Source organism: Rhinopithecus roxellana, chromosome 2 (genome assembly GCF_007565055.1).
Source record: "Rhinopithecus roxellana isolate Shanxi Qingling chromosome 2, ASM756505v1, whole genome shotgun sequence".
NCBI lineage: Eukaryota > Metazoa > Chordata > Mammalia > Primates > Cercopithecidae > Rhinopithecus > Rhinopithecus roxellana.
The window spans coordinates 151,271,198-151,293,337 of record NC_044550.1 but is presented as its reverse complement, the minus strand read 5'-3'; the positions used below and the strand labels follow the sequence as shown (position 1 = coordinate 151,293,337).

Sequence of the window (22,140 nt, the reverse complement as noted above, 5' to 3'; positions counted from 1 at the left end):
CTTCATGTTAAAGCTGCAAAAAGGAATTTTAGTAACTCGTGTTTATACATAGTTTAAAGGTTACTTCAAATAATGAGAAATACAATTTTTTCTTTCAATTCAACCCCAACAAAACTAATGTAGGTGTCTTAAGCAATGGCATGGCACACTGCACATGATAACTTGCCGAATAAACATTTTTTGAATTAATGAATGAAACATACCATTGACTTTCACGACTTTTTACCTTGGGCCTTAAAGAAAACAATAAAATAGCACAATGACACCCTTTAATGTGGTGGGGGGTTTTTTGTTTGTTTTCTTTTTGGTATGAGCATTATTCAAAAACCCATGAGTATTCCCATTTTATACAAAAGTTAGATTATAAGCAGATCAAAACCTCCTCTATTCTTACCTTTAGGTAAGAATACTCTAGCAAATAAACCCCAGCAAATACATAACTACACTTATCCTATTATTCTTATAAATATAGATTTTCATTTATTTGTTATGTTAAGAGAACACACACGTATTCAAGACAACTACAAATTCCTACTGAACCATAGAGTGGAGATTATATTTAAAACTAAATTTTAATACTTTTCCCACAATGAAATACTTACGAATTCAGACAATAATATTTAAATGTCTCAAACAAATAGACATTGGCTTATTTATATATCATACTTTTTAAGCACAGAGGCACCCATTTGTATACAGACTTAAAAATTCTTCAGAGTCCACAAAGACTGCAATCATATTGACAGCTTTAGGGATCACATCCAATCACCTTTTTCATTTAGCCATTACTGACTACAGTAACTATACTCAGAAATTCCCTAAAATTCTCATAAAAATTGACCAAATTCTCTAATTTATTTCAGATTATTTTTAGATTTGTCACTTAATTTTATCATGTGGTTTGTTTCCTTCTTTATTTGTTAAATTGATGTTAATTTCTTCAAACAACAAAGACCCCATACGGAAAATTCTGCACTTGCATTGAAAGTCCTAAATTGCTTCCAAAAATTTCTATTGAAATTTGTCTTTTTAATGTGGCTGAGTCTTACCTAAAAGATGGAGCTAATTTGGTTCTGTCTTCCAAAGTTTTCAGCTCTTCTGAAGCAAGAACCATACCACTGTCCGTCTGGTTGTCCTTTTTCAGAGACAATGAGATGGCACAGTTAATTGAGTGTATACAATGACCAACTATTTAATTAAGCTGATTTCTCAACCCATCTATCATGACTATCAAATAAGGTCCTGTGGAAGAACATAAAGGTATAATATCCACAAATTGTCCAAGCTACAAAAGGAAGCAACTGCTTCCTATGAGTAGACACAGGCCAGGGAGAAGAGAAAATTTTCACATCAGCAGCTGAGAATGCCTGTTACCATCGCTTTCTTCACCATGACACTACTTGCACGTTAGTGAAATTGGTCAGAAAGCTACATTGTCTTGAACCTTGGACCAAGGACTTGACTTATGTAAAAAACAGAGTTCCATCTCCATAATGACCCCATGATACACACACTCGAGGGCAGCCTTCTAATGAGGCTCCAAGACTTTAATGCTTAGGCTAATATTTATCTAACTAGTGTTTCATCCTTTGTATTATTTCTAAGACTATTTTTAAAAGATGTACTTACATCTGGGATTACTTTTACTTCTGGTTCTTCTAATGGGATGTCTTCAAATGTTTTTACACTCACAGGCCGGCTCTTTCGCTTACTGTTCTGCAGATACTGACTGCAAAAGAACAAATATTTATATTTTAGTGGTGGTATATTTGACTGCATATACCACAAGTGATACCTAAGTTCATTATCTTTCAACCACAAACTTAATAGCAACCTTCAAAACATCCTTTAGAAAAACAAAACAAAATAAAAATCTTTCTCTGCTAGCACACATGGAAGGCTTAATTTCCTGAGAAAGTCCATTTAAAAGTATAATATAACTGAGGAGTCTCGATGAGCCTGTTCTTTTGAACCCTACTTCTGAGGTCCAGTCCTGGACTAAAGACAACAATAGCAGAGGGAGTTATCAAGTGCCTTCTACTTGGCTTCCTGATTGCATAGGATTCCTCCATCCAGCTCTGGATATATTACCGAGTGTTTCACATCTGTCTGGCCATCTCCTGGGAAATTTTTCTAGATAATGCTCACAGAGCAACCATTCAATGAAAGATAGGCAGAGAAAACATCTGAAGGTCTCCTTAAAGGATACTGAACCCAGCAGTGATTTGAAGACAACCTCTTCCTCTTCTGTGTAGCAGAGGCTTAGTGTGCAAAGGGAAGGTGGGCTGAGTCTCACTGTCCCCTCACTTTTGCCCCCAGAGTTGCTGTCTCAGGAAAGAGCAGTGGTTTGAGAGTAACAAGATATTTTGCCTATTTCAGAATCTACCACTGACTGCAGAAACTTGAGAAAGTCATGAATATTTCTGTGACCCTCTTGTCCCATCTATAAGATGTGTTGGCAGTAGCACTCCCTCCCTAGCTCACGGAGACGTTGGAAAAATGAATGATATGGAGAATGTTGGGCTTATTGTTCTTAGGAAGAATAATGCTCTCTCAAACAAAGCTCATTTTTCTCCTTTGACTTCCAAAGCTTCCTTCAGGAGTCCAAATAATAAGACTTTTCGAACAACAGATCCTCTCCTTCTTGGGAAGGCTCCTTCCCGGCCATGTGGCTTTGGGTGAGTCTAGTTGATGCTATCAAAATCACTTACAGCCCAAGTGAGGGAAGGGAAGTCCTACTCACTGGGAGGACCCAACGAGACAGAAAATACACTCTTCATTCCTATACCAGCCTACTTCCCACTACAAGCAGCCTTCTGGAACATGCTGCATAGACCTTGGGCCACAGGAGAAGAATGGAAATTAAATCTCTCTCCCCTACCCCAAGAGGCTGGTTCCTCCCTGTACAGAGAGGAGAGAATGAGATTTACAGGTGATACCCTCACTCAGGAAACTCCACAAGTTAGAGGATATGATACACAGGGTGCGATCGAAGGCTACTTTCTTGTAAGTCCAACCCCTAAAAGTAATGGTTGTCAAAAACTACTGGTACCATAGTCAATCATTCCTGCAGTCGCTTGTTCAGGAAGCCCTCACTGATAATCTGCCACATGCCTGGCACTATGCCAGATGCTGTCTAAGCAGCATCTCATGATGTGTTCACCACGGTACCTCTCTAGGGGTGAGTATTACTATCCCAGCTTTTCAGATGAGGAAACCAAGGCACAGAAAGGTTGAGGAACTTATCCAAAATCACATAACTGGAATGTTTGGATTATTATTTTGAGGGCAATGAGGAGCCACTGAAGAATTTTAAGCATGGGATTGACAAGATCAGATATGCCCTTTAGAGAATTGACTGTGGATTGAAAAGAATAAGACTAAAGGCATAAGACCCATGAGAAAAATACTGCACTTCTTCAGGAGAAAGAAAGGCAGCTTGGCTAGAAAAATGGAATGCCCATGAGATTTGGAGACATGGGTTCATTCTAGAGATATCTAGGGGATAGAATCAACTAGGGTTGGCAAGTTTGGAAAATAATTTAGCTGTCTTAGAAAGGACAGCTCCTTAAATTCTTAATCCAGTAATTTTTTAAATGGCATGATCCTTTCATGATTGACAAAGCATTTCCACAGACCATGGTGCATCTGTTCCTCCTAAAACGGAGAAATAGGTCTTTTAACTATTTCCCCTTTAGAGATGAGGGAGCCAAGGATTAGGGAGAAAATGGCTAATAAAGGGTAGAACTGGGACTCAAACTTAGGCCTTTAGACACCAAAGCCCATGTGAAGTTTTTGTTTTTGTTTTACTCTACTCCATACAGACTCCCTTGGAAGAGTATCAGGAGGGAAAAGAAAGAAGAAAACAGCAGACACAATTGTTCAAGCCGTTATTAAGCACCCAGTATGTGAACAGTGCTGTTCTCTTGTCATGCATGCACTGATCACGCAGTAGCAAGGTCAGGGGTGTAAGTATGGGACATGAAACAGACAAAAAGTGCAGAAAGAACAGTCCCACTTCAAGCAGTCTAATGGTAGAGCCAAATTCAGGAATACCTAGCTAGCAGGCTATCCCAAGCATCAATCTACAAGGACCATTTAATCATCACTAACAATTAACCAAAATGAAGAAAATGGTATGCACCAAAACCTTTCTCTGAGAAAGTACTACAAAGAAATTTTTGATAAGCTGCTTGATGTGGGAGGTGAAACTCCCAGAGAAAATGACAGCAATTGCAGATGGTCCCCAAACTGCCCTCAAAGAAAGATGAGCCCAGTGAGTATGTGCTTTCTTGCAGGAAGCATGCAAACTTGAGGCCAGAACTGATCCACAGGGGAAATTAGAGGCAAAGCTAAGTCTAGACATGAGTGGTCCCTCTCTAAATAAATGCTAAGTAAATATTTTTCAAATGGTTTAAAGGGGCCACAAATCATGAGGCTAGCTCCCACAGTGATGTCTCTGTCCAGCTCTATTTATAATGCAATAGAATTGAAAATTAGAAGGAGAAAGACTGCTCAGCTTTTGTACTTGGCCAGAAATGCATAAGAGGATGGAACAAGCCCCCTGAGAAGTACCCCAGCCTCAACTCATTCTCCCCAGAGAAACAGAACCCCAGGAGAGCAACAGAATGAAGCATGCCATGTGCAAATGCCTCTATCTGCTTTTCTTCGAAACCAGATGACTAAAATGTGACCATGAGTTTTATTTTATAAAAAGGAAAAAAGGTGGAGGAGGTTGAGAGGAGATGCAGACAAAAGACTCCAATTTTCATTTTATTTTTTAAATTATGGCAGGATAAAAGAGAAACTGGACTGGAAAACCCAATTCAAAAATCACAGACAGAAAATAGCAGCCAGGCCTGTGCTGGGAGAGTGGTGTCACATTTGTCCACGCTTCTGGGGATAAATGTTAGCAGCCCTTTTATATATCCAACATCGTATTTGGTGCTTCCATTACACAAACATGATTTCTTCTCCTTCTCAGCACCATATGCAAAGCACCCAGCGAGCCAGGAGGCTGCTAACTCGGATCATCACTCTACTTGGTCACAGAAAACACATGGAATATAGTTCATGATCAAATGGCTTTCCGATAAAGGGGGAGGCAATAATGGTGTGTGGGGAACAATTGTCACACTAAAAGGCCAGCTGAACTTGAACTGGAAATGTGTAAGCACAGGAGTGGAACTGTAGTCTCATTTCATGACTGTTTCTCTCTGAGGGCCCTCCTTGGCATGGGAGGAAACAACATGGACTCAGGTGTCAGAGGAACTGGATTCATCTCAAGGATGTGATTTTAAGCAGCTCACTTAATAGGTATCTTTTACTGAGTGCTTTCAAGGGTCAGGTGCTTGGAAATAGATTATATCTTACAACTCTCAAAACAGCCATTTCCAACAGCACCACTGACCTTGTCTCATTTCACAGATAAAGAAACTGAGGCAGAAGGTAGATGATTTGCCCCAAGTTTCACAGTTGCTACAAGGCAGACTTGGGGGTCCTACTCAGTTTTATCTGACTCTAATACCTGATCTTTAACCACAAGTTTGTACTGCCCTCAGGTAATAGAACTGAGCCTTGCGTTCAATAATACATCAAAAAAAAGATCATTGTTTCTACTTTGCCTGACTCTGAATGTTATGATGTTGGCAACATCTGATAATACATGGCAAAGTTCTTTAAAAATATGCCTAACACTTTTGACTTCGGTGGAACGGTCAGCTCACTCGCTGGCTTCTAAGCTTTCTTCCTTCCAATCAGTGTTTCTGCTGCCCTGCATGACTCTAGGAGGCAAACTGTCCACCAGTTTCTCCTTAGCATCCCTGCCATGTGGCAACCTGGCCATGCTCTGGACATGAGAGAGCTCCCCGGCCCTCCCTGCAGTCCGGGCACACTCTGGCTGGCAGGCTGGACCCATGCTGTCAGGGATTCCATTAAAGCAGGAAAACATCCAAAGGGGTTGGGAAAGAAACAAAGCAAAGTGAAATAGTCCCAGCCTCAGTAAAGGGCAATTTTAATATCATATTGTAGAAAACCACACCAACTCTTTCCTTATGCACAGGTGCTGGGAGACAGAAAAAAGAAAGCTGCCTTCAGAACCCCTCTACAAACCAGGAAAGGACTGCAGCGCACGTGTTTTAAATAAGCCCAGACTTCCCACTATGCAAATAAAATACTGAAAATCAGACGTGGGAGGGGCTCCTGAGATGCAGCATCCAGTCTAATTCAGGACACAGACCCATGGCATTCTGTATCCTTGCCAGAGAGCCATAAGTGTGTTCTCATGCATGCACAGAACTCTTCCTTTCTGAATCTCTCCTAAGCCATTTAATTCACATTAATAAAAGCATACATGGGGATAATTTAAATGCAGATGTCTTTGTAAAACTGGTCTCTTTATTCCTGAGATTAGCAAACTGTGGCATTCCAGCTATTGCAGCTGCAGGGCTTGGAATTCTTAAAGGCAATGCTGTGGCAGCAGCGTGGGCTACAGATGGGAGGAAGCACACCTACCCAGGCCCTCTTCCAGGAGCATTCCCCATGATGTTAACCTCAGGGCTAAGGTTATGTGGAAGTAGGATGCAGCAGCCTTAGACATGAACTTCCTTCCACTTCCAATCCCCCTCCCTGAGATGGCCTTGAAGTTACCCTCCCCCAGGGGATGTCAGGCCATATACTGTACCTGATTCCTGCTGTGTTGTCATAATGGAATTTGGGGTCACATACTTCCTCCTCCTCCATACAGGAAACAGGTGAGGTAGGCAGAGAGAGTCCAGAATCCTCTTCCATGCTCAAAGTCTCTGATATCGGAAGAACAATATAGTCTTTGCCGTCCTGAAACAATAAACACAGAAGACTGTTGTTATGGCTTCAGTTCTTCAAGTGCCTTTTCATTAAAAACAAAGGGCACAGGGGCTTCTTGGCTACATAGGGCATGTGGCTTTCATATGTGAACACAGAACTTTAAGACATTACAAATCATGTATCAGAAACAAAAAGCCATTGAAATGGAAGGTATATTAAAGGAGAGAACTAAAAATGAGATGGGTAAGGAGCCCACAGGGAAGTGCAGTTACAAAGAAGAGAAAGCAGGCTGTGGTGAGAGAGGTAACAACAGAACACACGGAGCTACATAGAACAAAACATCACTCCTTCACAAAGCCCTAACCGCACGAGCCAAGCCCTTCAAAGGGCATGGTATCCAGTTTTAGCTACCACATTTCAAGGCAATGGAAAAACTGATGACAGTCTAAAGAAAAGCAATAAATGGATACGAAAATGGGTCTTTTGAGAAACTTAATATTATTGCATCAAGAAAAAGAAATAAATGACTATTTGATATCTGTAAATGTTTAGAAGGTTTATTGATAAAAATAGAGCTGACCTATTGTCCCCCAGCTGTTCAAAAGAAAAGAAAGAGGAAATTTGCTTCCATTATAGTAAGAGGCATTGACTGGAGATTAAATAACATTCCAATAGTAAAGACTACAACTTTAAAATCTTCCAGTGGAAGTTATAAGAACCTGGGATGATACCAAGACAGAAACCATCTCTTTTGCATAGCTTAGATGTATTTTTGCCTGCAGAACTTATTAAAAATTTCCTGAAATTTCTTCCATTGTTGATCTTCTGTGGATCAACCAGATTTTTTGTTTGTTTGTTTTAGCTTTAGAAGAGCATTTGAAGATATAACAAAAAGATAAGTAGGTAGAAATCAGAGTGGTCTGCTCCCAGGTCATAAATTAGAATCCTATCTGCCTAAAAGGGTAATTGCAGCTTTTAGAAAAGCATTATTGCTCAGATGTAGAAGAATACAGTAGATTATTCAATGGCTGAGAGGATGGCATGGTAGCCATGAGACAGTTCAGGCAGTAGGGAAGTCCTTGACATCTAAGTACTCTTTGTAGGCGCTTCTTGGATGGAGGTGACAAACCTGCTGAGCATTAGCTTGCAAGAGATTTCCCAAATGTTCCACCAACTCTGAAAACGTGGGTCTCTGACTGGGCTCCCCGTGCCAGCAGTCCAGCATGGTCTGGTACCTAGAGAAGCAAAACACTGATTTCATTAAATGCCTCTTTCTTCCTGAATGATGAAAATAAGCACTTAAATGAGTACACATTTATAAAGAGCCCACGAGTCGAGATGCTAAATAGGGATACAAAACTGTGTAAGACACAGAGTCCCATACTCCAGAGGCTCAATGTGTATAAAAAACAAAACATTTAAAGCAACATCTAATAAAAACTAACTGGTTGCTTTGAATAATAAAGTACTATCTTTTCAAAAAGTGATAACTCCATGCTTGAAATTATCAAGAAAGGCCCCAAAGTAAAAGCAGGACCCTAACTGGGCAATGAAGAAAGTCTATATAATGGAAAGTCTTCCAGGCAAGGAGAATTTGCGAGCAAAGAAAGAGAACAGAGGAACACTTCTTAAAGTCTTACATTTCTGGTGTAGTATAATCGGGGGCCCTCATTCTAGTTCCTTCTTTCAATCGCCTACAAAATTCTTCATCAATCTTTACCCCAGGATATGGAGAAGCACCTAGAATAAAACAGGGAGGAGACATTCTTTGATTCGATTTTCTCTTATAGAAAACCCTGCGCCTGAATCTTACATATCCTCATCACCTACGTATCTTTTTTTTTTTTTTTTTCAAAGCTTCCTAGAAATTTCGTCTGATAGACATGAAGTACAAGAGAGGAAAAGACAACTTTTGTCTTCCTCTTTGGACTCTGGATGGAGGGACAAAGAGAAATGACTTACCCAAGGAAAATATTTCCCACAGCAACACACCAAAAGACCAGACGTCACTCTGGATTGTGTACACTCTGTCAAAAATTGTTTCTGGGGCCATCCATTTCAAAGGGAGGCGAGCCTACATGGGTAGAAGACAAGGATTCAGAACCCAAATTAGCAAATATCTGAAGAAAAAAACTTCCTTTGTTCCTGAACACAGGTCCTGAAGCTCTCTATGAGGAGTTTTAATTCTGTTACTTAACCAAGCACTGGATTCATGTTTGAAACTTACATCTCCTTTTCTGACATAATCTGGATCTTTATAAATATCCCGGGCCAAGCCAAAGTCACAGATTTTAACCACGTTCTTCTCCGATAAGAGGATATTTCGTGCCGCCAGGTCCCTGTGGATACACTGCAAAGAGAATCGTGTGTGCATTAGGTCTTGGCACAGCTGATCTCTTTCACATCTGTTGTGACCTCATGCATCAAAAAAAATCCCACATCAGAAAGCCAACTGATTAACAAGGACTGGGTTAGTATCTTTTAACAACACTTCAGGAAAAAAGTCTGTGAGCTTTGCTGAGGCACACATCTGCTCATTCCATAAACAGCCCCAGCCTTTGGAGTTAAATAATTAAGTTATAATATGATGATGGAATCATAAATAGGCTCCTCTAGGACACAATTAAAAGTGTGTTTCTGGTCACATCCACACATCCCTTTTGCCTGGCCCCATATTTGGTTAAAAACGTGTTATTCTAAGGAGGTCCCAGAATGGGATTTGTTTTTTGAATGAATGCACGGAAATCAGAAACAAGGGGCTCTCATTGGTTTAGTGCTCTTTGTTGGTTTCCCCCTTCCGTATGAGGCTGAAGCCAGACTGGCTCTGATAAACAATTCCCAGTGGGGCTTCCCCTGATTTCAAAGTGCTGGGCTATCATAAATGTCTATTAAGGCAATTTCAGCCTATCACAAGTCAGGTTGGTTCTCTAGTGCATTAATAATACAATGAGATTAATCTTGACTTTCTTTCTCTTCCTTGTAGCTTCTCAGTTTCTCCTTTCTCTGTATCCTCCAAACTTCACCTAACCTCCTACTACTTGGCAGCTTTAGCTCCATGTGATATTTTGTGAGAAAATGAGTCTTGGGGAGCACAAGAAATGAATCAATGGCTTAGAAGAAAACTTTTTTCTTTCTTTTTTTTTTTTTTTTTGAGAAGGAATCTCGCTCTGTCGCCTAGACTAGAGTGCGGTGGTGCAATCTCAGCTCACAGCAACCTCCACCTCCCAGGTTCAAGTGATTCTCCTGCCTCTGCCTTCCAAGTAGCTGGGACCACAGGTGTGCCACCACACCCAGCTAATTTTTGTTTTTTTAGTAGAGAAAGGGTTTCACCATGGTGTCCAGGCTGGTCTCAAACTCCTGACCTCAGGTGATTCACCCACCTTGGCCTCCCAAAGTGCTGGAATTATAGGCATGAGCCAACATTCCCGGCCAAGGGGAGAATTCTTAACTCACTGGAGGGGTGATCGTGTAAGCCAGGCATTGCTGACCTTCCCACACCTCAAATCTGTATGGCACTCTCCTCTGAACAAGGCATATTCAGAAGCACATTGTCAACACAATTGAGCAACACTAGGAATTCTGAAAAACAGACAGTATTTTTGACTTTTCCCCCCAAACAAAAAGTTTCCTTTTTTAACCCAACAACCAAGTGGATTCAAGAAATCATCTGGTAGATATAAAACAACTTAAAGGATTCCCACATTCAAGCCCGTTCTCTTCCTAGTCCCCAAAAGGAACCCTGAGTAAGTGGCAAATTTCAGCCATAAAAAAATAGTAATAATAAATCATAATCTCCAAGCAGTGTAAAGGGCCTTTCTCTTTGGGAAAACCCTATAAGGCCCCAGTTCTCCTCCTTCCCCTTGGGAGAGAGAACACAAGAGCTACCGAGCAGAAACATCAAAGAGCCTGAGGCCTTGAATGCTATGAGAAGCTTTAAACCTCAGGGGAAAGCATGGGTGGAAGATTTCATTCTAATTTAGGAAACACAAAATATATATACACAACTTAAGTCTTTCTTTCTTCATTAGGCTGCACAAATATATTCTGTCAACACAGTTCTTCCTGATCTTTAATTTGAAGTACTGCTACTTAATAAAAAATTACACATTTTACCCTTTCCAGGAGAGTCACTGCCACCAGCCTTGCTCCCCACTTCGTGTTTACAACCTTTGGAATAGTTGTAACTTGTCACGTCCCCACCTCAGCCTTTGTTTGGCCTACTTTTCTAATTTTAGCTCTTTAATCGCTCTCATCTGAAGCCTGTCCTTCCTCATTTCTAATTATACTCCTAACAAATACTTTTTGATGGATGTTGATGAATGTAAAATAAATTAAAAATGATTCTCATGCCAAGATATCTGTAAGGCTCAGCCCCTCCCCTTTCCAGGTCATTGCTCAAATGTCAAGTTCTTAGTAAAGCCTTCCTCATCTACCTTGTTTAAAATGGATGTACACACACAGAGAGAAGCATAAACATACATAAGTGCATTGCTCCTGTATATTCTATAACCCTTTCTTGCTTTATTTCCCCATAACATTTACTCCCATCTAACCTACAACATGTTTTACTTGTTTATATTGCTTATTGTTTGCTCTACCCACTAGAACTATAAACTTCATGAAGGTGAAGAGCTTTGCCTGATTGTTCACCCCAGTATCCTCAGTGCTCAGAAGACTACCTCACACTTAGTAGATGCTTGACAAGCCTTTATTATACAGCTTAATTTCATGAACTCCTTAACCACTCTTACTTAGCAGAAACAGCCTCCCCAGTAGAGGTCTTCTAAGAGACGCAGAAGTGGTGAATGAATTACAATCCCAAATGAGCACCAGTGGCTGACACTGGACATCTTATTTCCAAACCTGTGATCTGAAAAGATAGCTGATTTCCCTTCAACCTGTCTTACCTTTCGTGATGCCAAGAACTCCATGCCCTTAGCCACTTGGAAGCTGTAACAGATGAGATGCTCCAAGGTCAGGAAGTCCTTATACAGGTCTTCAGGAGCTGTCCGAAGAGGCAGGAGGATGGAGATCAGTATTTTCATGAATTGGTGTGATTTGTTTCTAAGTTTGCTAGAGTAATAATCTTTTTAAGACTTGGGAGTTAAATTTTCAGGAAATAGAAACAGAGAGTCAATGCTTCTATCTTCTGTAAATCTCCTGAATCCCAATATCATTAGCCTCCATCACATCCCTTAGGAACAATACTGGTTTTTCCATTTTAGCCAAATTGAACCAGTAAATCCAGGAGGTAGAATAAGGTAATATTGACCTAGATAATCTGGGAAAGAAAGAGGACATTTCCAAATTTGCCACTTACACTGTTTTTTGTCATGTACCCAGAGGGATAAACAATAGTTTCATATCAAGAACTCTAAAAATAAGACAACAATATTCAGGGTCATTGAATCTCTTCTCTCCAGGATTTGTCCTGGGACAAAAGCCAAAAGTCAAACTATAATCTGCAATAGATAACTAAAAATACTAGAAATATATTTAATTCATTTTCAAACTTTAAAAGTGCTGTAAATACATTAAATCTGGCCTGGGAGGATGTTTTTTCCTGAGAGATAACAGAAACATGGAAAGACACATTTACGTAAATTGGTGTATTTACTTCAGTGCAACTGGTACAAATAAACACTAAGATATTAAATGGGTGTTTCAAAATCATCTCTTTGGTCAGATAAGACTTATGGCTTCTTTCCTGGAGACAAAGACCAGAGTAAACAAAAACTCAGTTGTAGTAATAACCTCGTAAGTATTTAAAAGGCTGTGAGCCTTTTTCTCAACAACTCAATCTCAGGTTTCTGGCTCACTGGCCACTGTTTCTTGAAAGAGAAAGAGCAGGGTAGAGGCAGCACCACTCAATGTGGGCCCAGCTAAATGAAGCCTAGACCACCTCCACATGTGCTTCTAGACCAAGTCCCAGCCTCACACTACCTTCTCAGCTACTAAGGAAAAGGAGTAAATGCAAATTCTCTCTGTAGCCTCATGTCAAGGGAAACAGAGTGGGCTTCTTTCACTATTCCTCTAGACTTATGCCTCTAGGGGAGCCAGCCTGTCACCCATCTCTACATCCACGACGCTATCTCTGCTCCTTCTGAAGGAGGTAGAAATACAGTATGTCCTGGAGGCGGCTGGAGTCCTGGAAGTTAGGCTTAGGACCACAGCTCCACCCATAAAGAGCACTAAAATATCACTGAGGCCAGGCGCGGTGGCTCATGCCTATAATCCCAGCACTTTGGGAGGCTGAGGCAGGCAGATCACCTGAGGTCAGGAGTTCGAGACTAGCCTGGCCAACAAGGTAAAGCTCCATCTCTACTAAAAATACAAAAAAAAAAAAAAAAAAAAAAAAATTAGCTGGGTGTGGTGGCAGGCACCTGTAATTCCAGCTACTCAGAAGGCTGGGGCACAAGAATCACTTGAACCCAAAAGGCGAAGGTTGCAGTGAGCCAAGATCGCACCATTGCACTCCAGCCTGGGCAGCAGCATGATACTCCACCTCAAAAAATAAAAATAAAAGCAAATAAATAAAATATCACTGGAAACATAACTTAAAGGCCAGGATATTTATCAAGACTCCCCTGAGGAATAATGGTTGGAAGGAAGACTTGATAAGCCACTTGGCGTAGGGTAGAAACAACAGATGGCTCCTAAACTGCCTTTGGGACGGTTAGGTATAATGAAGAGAAAGACTTTTGCACAGGTAAAGCATGCAACATGGGGCTGAACCACTCTGGGGCTCGCCAGTGCAATGGAGAGGCTACTCAACTACCAGAAAACTTGTAGCCTCTCCCACTAAAAAATGCCGAACCAGTATTTTAGGAACACTGCTGTGGTTGTAACTGACTGCTTATCCCACTTGGACCACCTAGATTTCTCAGGCTAGCTCTGCTTCGCCTCCCGGTCTAGGGCTTCCACACTTCACTTTTGGGGAGACAGAATGGAGGCAGTCTATTATAGAAATTCAGGTCTCTTTCAAATTATGAGGTAGGATTGGACTTTTCCCATGATCAAATTCCTTGTAACACCCTATCACCCTGTCTGCTCCGACAAGAGTATGCCATAGCCTGCAGGAAGCACTGGCTGGTACCTTCCTCTTCTTCTACATCACTGAGGGACTTCTCCTCCACAAATCCAGAGCTGGCTGAGCTCTGGCTACTGGTGATGCTGTCCAAGCGCCGTTTCAGATCCACAGGGATTGCTCCAACATAGTCTTTCCCTTGACGGAATCGTGCCCCTTTGGTCTATAAAAAAGCAAAGGAAAAAACAAACTCCTTGAACACAAAATGAGTCTTTAAAAGTTTACAACCTTTAAAATGTGATAAATGGTGGAGATAATAGAAACTACCAAAAAGCAGACAAGGAGGACATCAATTTCAGGATTATGCCATCTCTGAGCTGAAATTTGGGGCAAGTTTTGTGCATGATAGGGTTTCTTCCACAAAGCCTAGCTTCTTCTTCAGCTTAAAGACACAAATGCCACTTTGAGTTGCATTCAGACACACTCTCAGCATTAGGGTGCTCTTCACAGAGGGATTTACACTCCAGGGGCCAAATATGGCTAGGGGAGAGATAGAATAACCCAGAGCTGTCCTACCCTCCGCCCTCCCCTTTCCTCGATCACACCTGCCTTCTCCCCCATGTCCACACTCTATAATGGGTCAGTAGATTAAAATCACAAAAACAGAACAGAAACATATGGCCCCCAGAAGGTAAAAGAGGAAGTTATAACAGCCAATAGGTAATATGAGAAGACTCCTCACAAGTTCTTCACAAAATTTCAACTAAAAAATTAACTTGTACCATTTTTAGTTTCCCTTCATTTTATAATGTGGCCAGAGCAGGATTAGGAAATGACATACCTTGTAGGGGACAAATTCATTTCTCTTGCTCCTCAGGTAAGTGGATAGGTTTCCAAACTTGCAGAATTCCACAATCACCATGAGTGGCCCTGCAGGCAGCATGTCCAGGAAGGAAAATGGGTATTCACTCGTGTTCCTCACTAAGTGTTTAATATAGTGATGAACCCGAAAACACCTTAGAAGAAGGCTACAACCTTTCACTGGGACAGAAGTGCAGAAATCAGCTGGTCCCAATCCCCTTAAATAAACTTTTTTATATTATATATAGCTTTTCTTTTTTCCAGAAGACATTTTCACAAGATTAACCAAAATTTCAAAAGAAAACCCACCCATCTACTTGCTTTTCAATGCAATCACTTGATATGATTCCATTTTGGGGGTAACTACCCTCAAGCTTTCAAGTTTTAGGGAAGTTTACTCTTCTCATCTGGACATCTGTTACACAAGTAGCAAATTGAATCATAGTGGCATGACATTTCTTAATTCAGAGAAAGTTTTATAATAATTTAATTCTAGTGCCAATTAAACTGCCATGAAATATATTTATTCCTAGGAATCCACAAAGTATTCTAAGCTAAGAAAATCAAGTCCATGGGAGTTGACTGCTTTCCCTCAAACACTATCAGAGAGGCATGTTAAAATTGGGTGACCAAAACCATCCACGGTTACTCACCTCCTGGCTTGGTACAGGCACCTAGAAGGTTGACCACATTGAGATGGTGACCAATATGAATGAGGATCTTGAGTTCAGACATGAGGGCCCGATGCTCACTGTGTGTTGCTCCTTCTACAAATACAGTACAAGGAGGGAAATCTTAGGTGTGGACATTTCCTTCGGATAATTGGGGTCCCTCCTTCCCTGCATGCCACTATACAACTTACCCTCCAGGGGTAACACAGCTGTGACCTAGTTTACAGACCACATGCATTTCCCCAAAAGTCAAGTGTAAATTCTATTTTCTAATTTGAAATAAAATTCATATTTTAATTGAGCCAGAATGTTTGATATTTAAAGGAATCCATTGTGAAATCTTTTGCAAAGTGGAGAATACATCTGCAATGGAATAATGCCCAGATTCTCTTCTTTTACAAAACCGTATTTTTGCATTTCAGGTTCACTACGATTCTGAGGGTCTGACCATTTCAGTGCTTCCTCATAAGGAAGCAACACCAGGTATTAAATATCTTCATGTGTTAGGGGCTATACCGAATGTTCCAGCCAATCTGTGCCGGCAAATTAAGGCCAGCTGGAAAGACCAGTTGACACATGAGGCTGATGGCACTAAGACTATGTGTTTGATCCCGTTTGGACTGCTACACTTCCCTCTAATTCACAGGCATAGTCCACATCTAAGGCCCTGATGAGCCACCTCAAAATTACATACTCCCTTGGCCACAAGAGAAAAAAGGCAAATGGAGAAAGATAGCTTTGAAACGCACAAAACCTATTGGCAAAGGGTCAATGGCACTGCCTTCATCAATGAAAGAACATCACAATTGGAGAAAGAAGCTTTATTGTCGAACCTCTTGAAATGAAAATGGCCAGACCAGAATTCCATTACTATTAGAATTAACAATTATTTATAAAGCTTTTCATTTAAAAAATATAACCCAGTATATTTTATTCTAACACAACCATTCTTGTTTTGCAAATTATCTTTTACATATGAACATCTTTTATATATTCCAATTCTAGAGAACATGCTATTTTTGCATTCCACTATTTTCCTTTCCATGTCTGTAGATGGTCTATAATTATCTGATTCCACAATATATTAAGAAACAATTTTAATATAACCACAGTCCTTTTTTCCTGTAACCAGAACCACTAAGTACAACTGTGTTGGCTGAACCCTGCACAAGGATAACCAGGCAAGAAGGTGAAACCCATCCCCAACTTTGCTTACCAGACCGTGCACCCTGGCATAAAGCTACAAAGGAGGATCCTTTGTCCAGTTTGCACAAGGGCATTATTTAGGCTGGCTGCATGTGTGGCTAGTAGGCCCACCTAAGCATAAACCTACTGATACAAGCCTTGCAACATGCTTAAAGACTAGATAAAACAGAAAGATCACCACATAATTTTGCTTTTACCTTTCAACATTTTGACTGCCACGGTCCTGCAAGTTGCTGTCTTGTCAATTCCAAAGGCATCTGCTTCAATCACTTGGCCAAAGGCACCACGGCCAAGCGGCTTACCTAGAGTCAACGACGATAGCAACAAGAAAACGGACTTGGATTACTATACAACCAAAGTGATATGCAGAGATGTCAACTAGATAGGGTGACCACACATCCCAATTTAACATGGATAGTCCACTTTACTCCTTTGTCCTGGCTTACTTATTTAATAACTCCCCCTTCACTCTCCAAATGTCCTGCTTTGGATGACTACATAGGGACCCTACCTCTAAGTGGCTAAATGAATGACTATCCAAATTCAAGAGATGGAATTAATATTTCTAAACCAGAATCCAACATCTGAATACACCACATTTGTCATCGTTCTAATGGAGGAAGAGACGGCCTGGTAAACACAATATCAAATTAATAGCAATTGAAAATGCACCTAGCTTCAGCCGGTCTCTGGGGAATTCCCATTTGCTGGCATCATAAGGCAGTCGTTCACAGTGTTCGTCCAATGGGAGTTCATCAGGATCCATGACAATGGACAAGTAGCCTGTCTTCAGTTCCCCTCCATTGGCCTAGAAAGCATCAATCCTTCTAGTCACATACACACTGTCGTTTGGCTGTTGTTTTGTGTGCTTGTTATTGCTGTTTATTGGAGCCTCTTTCCTGTCTCATTTTCCAACAAAACTCATGGAGTTTGAGAGTGGTCCTATTATAACCCTGCTTCTAGTTTCCCTTGTCCCCCAAAGGAGCTCAGAATTAAGATTTTAAAGCTTAATTACACTAGACAGTTCAAGCCCTTTTCCTATCAATTAAATCCCTGAGATCCAGCCAAAAGAAAGTGGGCAAGAATGTTATTGTATTGAAATAAAATGTGCCCATTGAGCCAATAACAATGGGAAGAAACAACTCAAAGAACCCCAATCAGTTTTCATTAATCATGAAAACCAATGTGCATGGGCAGAAGGGAAATTATTTTGTTACCCGCTTAACGGTCCGTAGGATGATGACAAGAAGTAGCCAGAAGAACATGGCAATCACTGCCGTGCCTACTAGAATAATGATTTCCAAGTTCGTCTTTTCCTGAGCACCTGGAAAGACACAATTAAATGGTATCAACAGTTGGAAACTTATATTTTTGTAAGATGACAAATTTTAGCACTAAAGCGAGATCCCAAGCTTACCAACTTGGAAAAATCCTAGAGGACAGTAGTCACACACTCCTAACTTGAATGGAGTCTACAGAATTCTTTTTTTTTAACTTAATTTTTATTTATTTATTTATTTTTAGAGACAGGGTTTCTTTCTATGCTCCAGGCTAGAGTCCCATGACAAATCATAGCTCCTTGCAGCCTCCAACTCCTAGGCTCAAGCAATTCTCCCACCTCAGCCTCCCAAGTAGCTGGGACTACAGGTGCATACCACCAAGCCCAGCTAATTTTTCTTTTATTTTCTGTAGAGACAGGGTCTCATTACATTGCCCAGGCTAGTCTCGAACTCCTGGCCTCAAGCCATCCCCCGGCCTTGGCCTCCCAAAGTGCAGGGATTACAGGCATAAGCCACCATACCTGGCCTACAGGATTGTTAATGGAAAATGTAAAGCTTGCAAAACACTGCTCATGTAAACTTCTAACAATAAAATTCTAAAGTAATTAAGCATAGAAATAGTAATGCCTTAAAAGTCAAACATAAAAAGTGTTTAAAGGAAGAGCAGTCTTTGATGGAAAGAAAACAGATCATTCTCTACAGAGAAAAACAAATTTCTATTTGAGGAAAACAAAAGTCTTCTTTTAAACTGATAGTCAATATATTCATCTGTGCAGAGTTTGCAAAAGGATCATATAAGAAACCAAGTAGGGAAATAAAGTTTTTTGACCTGAGAGCTACTAATGACCACGTATCTACTATGCGGTTATCACTTTAAACATGCCATTCCACTTAATCTCCTCAACAACTCTCAGTTTTCAAATGAAGAAACAGATGATCAGAGAGCTTAAGCTACTTGACTGAGGGCACATAGCTAGTCAGTGGTTCAGTCAAGAGATAAAGAGGCCTGTCCAACATGAACTAACCATTACATACACTACCCCATCCCTTGTGGCAGGAGCCTGAGTGAGGAGAAAAGGAAGAGTCAAGATGAGCACATCATGCATGGCCTGGTAATGGGAGTTTCAAACCACTCATGAGAGGAAAGAGAAGTGGAAACTAGAGGTCCGCAAGCAAAGCTGCAGATGACCAGGGCTTCAGAGGACAGCTCTGAGTGGAAGAAACAAAATGCAGAAGCAGGCTTTCCACTAAGAGTGATTAGCAAAGAGATGATAAGGAAGTAGTCATCACTTGGGGCCTCCCATCAGAAGAGTGCAAGGAGAATCAAACCGGGCCACAAGCTGTGCGGATGGCCCATTACAGCCTCAAGAGAGCAGAAGACAAGTAATAAACTGGTTTGCAAACTAAGTAATACATTGGTTTGCAAACTAAAAGTTAAGTTAACCATTGAGAGACAAGCACAATTATGCTTGGAGTAAATTTTGTTTCTCTGGTGGTCCTAGGGAAGTAATTCTCTATTTATACACACAGATTTAAAAGTCCAGTTGTACATAGAAGATAAAAAGTTCAAAGAGTCTATTTTCTATGTGTTTTTATATTAATATTCTCACATAACATTTGGGAACCTAGCAGGAGTATTAAATATCTAGCTCTGCCTTTCTTAGCATTCACTCCAGGTAAGAAGTAACTATAATCTCTATGCCAGTGTTACCTAGTTAGGCATCTGTAACCAGCTGCGGGCCACCAACAAGAGGTAATGCAGAGCACCGGAGACAATCTAGAAGTCATTCTGTGGATTTGCCCTAAAACATGAATCACTTTGGAAATGACAAAACTGCCATGGTCTTTGAAGTCTTTATTTACAAGTGTAGTTTATGAAACACTAATAAGCTTATACATTTGAAAATATGTCAACCTATCTCGATGCAATACTTGGCATCATAGATTTGACAGAGTAAAGGGACCAAAATCTAGGCTTTGAGAGACAAGTTAGGATGAGTTCATAGAAATCCATCGATCCCTTCTATCACCATACTTCTTTCTTACCCTTGGATACCGTACTTTTACCCACACAACACAGTTTTATTCTTCCCCTGTGGGCTACAAAAAAAGTCATAGGGATGTACTTCTTAAGATAAAATATTCTGCCACAAATTACTTTTCCTAGCTAAGAAAATGACAGATTTCACATCACTCCTGCATACACTCATATTGAGATAAAAACCAAAAATTCTCCATTTCAGAAGAGTAATGGTCTATTGTTCAGAAGGGAATCTTAATTATTTCTAGTCCAATTAAAACTCGGAATCCTTGTGACTATCTGGATAGCATTGACTGCCATGATTAGGCAGCAATTCTAAAGTTTTTCCAAATAAATATAAAGGCATCATTTCTATAAGTTAATCAAGCCATTCAAACAAAGACAGAATCAGGGAAAAGAGGCTATTCATCCTGCCTAGTTAAGAATTTTTCCACAATAAGAACTTCAGGAACAGGAAATGTGGTGCAAGCAGAATTATAACAACTTTAATTATGTTCGCTGTTTAAAAGAATACATACTTACTGAGAAAATTTACAAAGTTCAAAGAATATTAAAAATCATCTGTAGTTACCCTACTCAAAGTGAATGTGTCTCTAAGATACAATCTAATCTTTTAAAAAACCACAGAATGCATCTATGACTTCCCACTGACCTTCTTTTTCTCTTTTAAGTTCCGGGATACATGTGCAAAATGCTCAGGTTTGTTACACAGGTAAACATGTGCCATGGTGATTTGCTGCAACTATTAATCCATCTCCTAGGTATTAAGGCCGGCATGCATTAGCTATTTTTCCTGATGCTCTCCCTCTCCCCACCCTACAATAGGCCCCAGCGTGTGTTATTCCCTTCCCTGTGTCTATGTGTTCACATTGTTCAGCTCCCACTTATAAGTGAGAATGTGTGGTGTTTGGTTTTCTGTTCCTGTGTTAGTTTGCTGAGGATAATGGCTTCCAGCTCCATCCATGCAGCTGCAAAGGACATGATCAGATTCCTTTTTACAGCTGCATAGCATTCCGTGGTGTATATGCACCACATTTTTTTTTTATCCCACTGACCTTCTATTATGAAAAATGCCTCCACTTTTGCACAGCCAAGAACACTGCATGCCTGGCAGGTGTAGAGGCCTTCGTCCTCCTTCCTCACTCTGCGAATAGTGAGGTTCCGGTTCCCATCCTTCAATACAATGCCTAAGAGAGGAAGAAAATGATCATTCTCATTTATGATGATGTGGTCTGTGAAGTTTTTTAGGGAAATTTAGAAACTATAAATGCTGCCCTTCATCTTGTTCTATTGTCTAACTTCGTAGGGTCACATGGGATCTACTGCTGACTAATCTCCTATATGGCTTTCATGAAAATTCAGCAGGGCCCCATACTCCAATTCCAAGTCTATGAAATGAGCCAGGCCGTGGACACCAATACTGCTTTTTTTCTACATTATATCAAGAAATAACATAGCTTTTTATGTCATATCCCTGGGTAAGTTCTGCAACCCAAGAGTAATAGCCAAGTTCTATTTACCTGAGTCTTCTACAAGGGTCTCATTATCTTTAAACCACATGATCTGTGGAGGGGGATTCCCAGATGCCGTGCATGAGACTTCAATGGTTTCCCCAATACTCGTGGTCTGATTCTCCAGGTTTCCTGTGATCATGGGTGCCACGCGCTCTAGACACACAAAAAGAAAATCACAGAACATGGAATTGTAACTTTTGAAATGGCTCTAGTATCACCAAACTTTTAAACAGTTTAAATTTAGTAAAAAGGAACTTGTTGATTTATTAGGTTGAACATACACAGAAGTTAATAACAGCACCATTGGTCACCAGGTAAAATTAAATGAAACAAGTCAGTCAGGACACTGAAAACAAATTAACGGCTTTTAACATTCATATTAGTGGTACTAGCTGGTAATCCCATCACAAAAGAAAGGTTCAGGGTCACCTTTTTGGACTTTTCCTGTAATGAGGCACAGCCTCCCTAGCTGAAAACTTCCCTCCTGTGAAGGTTCTAGTCAATGACACCCTAGAATCTCTTCAAATTTCTCTTGGAAGTGCCAAATTTTAGTATCATTCAACACATAATGCCTTACATTTATTTGGCAATTCTTATAAACTTTGTTTATACAATTTGTGTTCCTCACTATTGATCTTACGTAATGAGCAGAATAGGACTGTTAGCGCTATCTCACAGATGAAATAAATGATGTTCAGTGACATTAAACTACTTGTCCATGTCCCTACAACTAAGT

At 40.4% G+C, this 22,140-nt stretch overlaps 1 protein-coding gene across 1 annotated transcript in view; it reads right to left on the bottom strand.

Moving 5' to 3' along the window:
• Positions 1-22,140, bottom strand: part of KDR (kinase insert domain receptor) — a 47,345-nt gene that overhangs the window by 2,392 nt on the left and 22,813 nt on the right. The window contains exons 14-29 of the mRNA XM_010362876.2: positions 21,411-21,557; positions 20,946-21,077; positions 17,787-17,893; positions 17,242-17,377; positions 16,767-16,871; positions 15,346-15,459; positions 14,673-14,761; positions 13,901-14,054; positions 11,712-11,809; positions 9,032-9,154; positions 8,767-8,878; positions 8,445-8,544; positions 7,934-8,039; positions 6,683-6,834; positions 1,630-1,729; positions 1,050-1,135 (exon numbers count right to left, since the gene is read on the bottom strand). Coding sequence (XP_010361178.1) covers positions 1,050-1,135; positions 1,630-1,729; positions 6,683-6,834; positions 7,934-8,039; positions 8,445-8,544; positions 8,767-8,878; positions 9,032-9,154; positions 11,712-11,809; positions 13,901-14,054; positions 14,673-14,761; positions 15,346-15,459; positions 16,767-16,871; positions 17,242-17,377; positions 17,787-17,893; positions 20,946-21,077; positions 21,411-21,557 — 1,861 coding nt within the window. The remainder of the gene's footprint in view (positions 1-1,049; positions 1,136-1,629; positions 1,730-6,682; positions 6,835-7,933; positions 8,040-8,444; positions 8,545-8,766; positions 8,879-9,031; positions 9,155-11,711; positions 11,810-13,900; positions 14,055-14,672; positions 14,762-15,345; positions 15,460-16,766; positions 16,872-17,241; positions 17,378-17,786; positions 17,894-20,945; positions 21,078-21,410; positions 21,558-22,140) is intronic.